This window comes from Phaethon lepturus, unplaced genomic scaffold (genome assembly GCF_000687285.1).
Source record: "Phaethon lepturus isolate BGI_N335 unplaced genomic scaffold, ASM68728v1 scaffold37460, whole genome shotgun sequence".
Lineage (NCBI taxonomy): Eukaryota > Metazoa > Chordata > Aves > Phaethontiformes > Phaethontidae > Phaethon > Phaethon lepturus.
This window is the reverse complement of record NW_010514693.1, coordinates 7,326-10,504: the sequence shown is the minus strand read 5'-3', so window position 1 is coordinate 10,504 and position 3,179 is coordinate 7,326. Positions and strand designations below refer to the sequence as shown.

Genomic DNA, 3,179 nt, shown 5'->3' with positions numbered 1-3,179 from the left:
CCGCCCCTCTTAAGCTCTCCCTCTCTCCGCAGGCCAGAAGGCATAGAGCGGCAGTTCAGGAAGAAGTGCGGCAAGTGAGTGACCGCGGCGGCTCTGCAGGGACTTTTAGAACTTAGGAGGTAACTGCAGAGATCCACAGTCTGGGTTTCCTCACAGCTATGTGTGTTTCTGTTTCCAGGTGTGGACTGCTGCTCTTTTATCAACACCAACAGAAAAATGCTCCCGTGACATTCATTGTTGATGGTGCTGTGGTCAAATTTGGCCAGGGTTTTGGGAAAACAAACATATACACTCAGAAACAAGAACCTCCCAAAAAGGTAATCAGCTTCGGAGGAGTGGAAAAGCTATCTCTGCTTTTCAGACAGGTGTGGTGAGTAAAATCACTTAATGGCAGTGGCAGAGGGGAAAAAAAAAAAAGAAAGAAAAGGACCTCTAAACAACAACAACTCAGTTTGGTGTTTTCTCCCTGTCTGCCTTAAGTTTTTCTTTACAGCTGTCACTGCAGCTTGGAGTCCTAGCACTAAAGGAAAGCAAAATAAACTCTGAAATCTAGGCTGTGTCTGATGTTTAGTTAGACTCAGTTACTAGAAAGTTTCAGTTTGTAAGTAGGTCAGATTGATAGTCTGCACAGTGATTCTCAAAATCTGGCTCCTCTATTTTTTTTATATATATATATATCAGTGAGTTTGCTTCTGATAATGACAGCTCCAAGCCCAGAAACCACTGGGGATAATTCTCCTTTGCCACCCACAGAGTTCAGGTAATCTTAATGACTTGCATGAGAAGCCTTAAAAGCTTTGGAGGGGGAGATGATCCCTAGTGGCATAACTGTTGCCAGGGTTTAACAAAATACTCTGCTTCTCACCCAGGTGATGATGACCAAACGGACCAAAGACATGGGCAAGTTCAGTTCTGTCACAGTCTCCACAATTGATGAAGAGGAGGAGGAGATCGAAGCGGTCAGTTTTGTCTGCCCTTAGTGGCAGTCACATCTGAACTGGGCAGCTGTCTCTTGACACTGATCAGAGCCGGTGATGTCTCACCATTTGGATGAGGTGGTGTTAGTTTAGGGTTTGCTGTTGCAAAGTGACATTGCATGTGTTTCAGAGGGAGATTGCGGACTCCTATGCACAGAATGCAAAAGTGATTGAGAAACAGCTGGAACGCAAAGGCATGAGCAAAAGAAGGCTACAGGAGTTGGTGAGTGTTTTCTTCAGTGTTGAATGCCAGTCCCTGAGGTCTGTTGGCTTTGTACACAAAAGCTATCTTGCAGATTGGACTACAAGTAGGGAGTGGTCCTGGTGCAGTCATAGGTAACTTGTAGCTTTGTGAGGATGAGTTTTCCTTTACAATTATATAGAAGATGTTCTTGTAGTCCTCCTGAACTAGAAATTACATGCAATTACCTATGGAGCTAACTGAAGAGCAGCCAGCAGAGCTTTGCAGGGACACTTTCCATGACCTGTGGGGCAAGGAACATAGGAAGGGGAAAGCAGGCCATGGCTCTGCCAACCAGAGGATCCCTAATGCTGTGCTCTCAAGCCTGCTTGGCAGAGCAGGTCTTTGCCGTGATGCCTCATGGCAAGCTAAGGCCCTTGTGGAGGACCTGCCAGCGCAGCTACTACCAGAAGGGTCACTTGAAGAATTAATAGCAAGAACATCACAGCTGATCCTACCTGCTGTGACAGGAGAGTAGTAGATGGGACAAGGGGAAAATGTGCAGCTTCCACCTGAAGACAGAAAGTATGAAATTGTCTCCTGTGCAGTTAGTCTTGGACTTTTAATGATTTTAAAGGTGGTCCTTGTTTTGTACCTTGGGGGAGCAGGGAGTCAGCAAAGAACTTGAGCTACTCCTGCTCCTGGTGTGAAAAGCTTGCAGTGGTCAGACAAGATGACCAAACCTCATTGGAACACTGAAAGGAAATGTATCCAGACATCATTTCACTATGTCTTAATTTTCTTAATCAGGCTGAGTTGGAAGCCAAGAAAGCCAAGATGAAAGGAACCCTGATTGATAACCAGTTCAAATGAAACACTGCACATCTGCTGGGTATTTGGAGACAGGAGAAAGCTACCAGGAGCTATTGCAGATCTGTCAGCAAAGCAGAAGTAACAGACAATGCTCAAGGGCAATGTGCTGCAACCAGCTTGGAGGATGAGTACCTCTCTGTCATAAGTGATATTCTGGTACCAATTTTAATAACTCCAGTGGCACTGGAAACTTCGCTGAAACTGCAGTGCTCTACAGACCCAGTGTTAATGAGCAAGCTGTTCCAGACAGAATATTTACTTTTGGGAAAATCCTGCCTGGGTGCCTTCCTGAGTTCAGTGCACCTTTAGATACTTGTCTTTTTATTTTGTTAGTTGTCAAATGTGTAAGATTTCCATAAATGTATTAGAACAATAGGTTAACTGCACAACAAAAAAACTGTTACAAAAGTAAGCTTTGTGCCTGTTGTTCATTTTGTTATTTTAAATGTGTCCAAAGCATATAGGAGCCTGAGACCCATGCCATTCCAACACAGTCTGGAAGGACTCTGATGCAAGGCTTGGGGATCATGCTGCTGCTCAGCCTGACCAGCAGACAGGCTGCCAAAGGTAGCTGGCACAGGCTTGGCTGCAGGTCTGAGTCTCAGCTCCTGTTGAACATTGAAAAGCCGCAGTTGTACAGAACTACACCATCCCAGCAGATACTGCCCAACTCAAGAACACAAAATCCAGCCCTGTTTTAAACTACTGAAAATAAACTGTCTGCATATTATACCACTAATGAGTACAAAGATGTAGTTGGAAGCTACCGATACGATTGGTGATCATTTAAAGTAGAATGCAACTGCACATCTGAACTAGCCCGTTATGCTAAACAGTATCAGTATTTGGAGTTGTAAAATGTGAAGGAGAAGGAAAAATTGTTTTGAATGCACTGACCACTAAGGACTTGGATAAAGACAACATTAAGAATTGATGTGTTTAAAGTACCTTCTTCAGGAAATGATATTTTTTGTCTCCTGCAATTGCTCTATAGCCCATGTCTTTGTTGCTCTACTTGAGATTAAATACGATGTTACAGGTTTGAACGAAAATATTTTTCCTAGGGTGTTCTTACTGTGCCAAGTATTGCAAAATAACGTGAGCAATGAACGAACAAGATGCTTCAGCTCTGAAAATTATGGAAGACT

The 3,179-nt window shown here is 43.8% G+C and overlaps 1 protein-coding gene across 1 annotated transcript; it reads left to right on the top strand.

Moving 5' to 3' along the window:
• Positions 1 to 24: 24 nt before the first annotated feature.
• Positions 25 to 2,965, top strand: LOC104615697 (chromosome unknown open reading frame, human CXorf56; the record flags this gene model as incomplete). Its single annotated transcript, XM_010293767.1, is given in 9 exon segments — positions 25 to 74; positions 179 to 317; positions 870 to 959; positions 1,108 to 1,200; positions 1,969 to 2,187; positions 2,190 to 2,258; positions 2,260 to 2,331; positions 2,334 to 2,439; positions 2,868 to 2,965. Coding segments are annotated over 9 exon segments (936 nt in total), but the record flags the coding sequence as incomplete, so codon positions are not given.
• Positions 2,966 to 3,179: the final 214 nt, after the last annotated feature.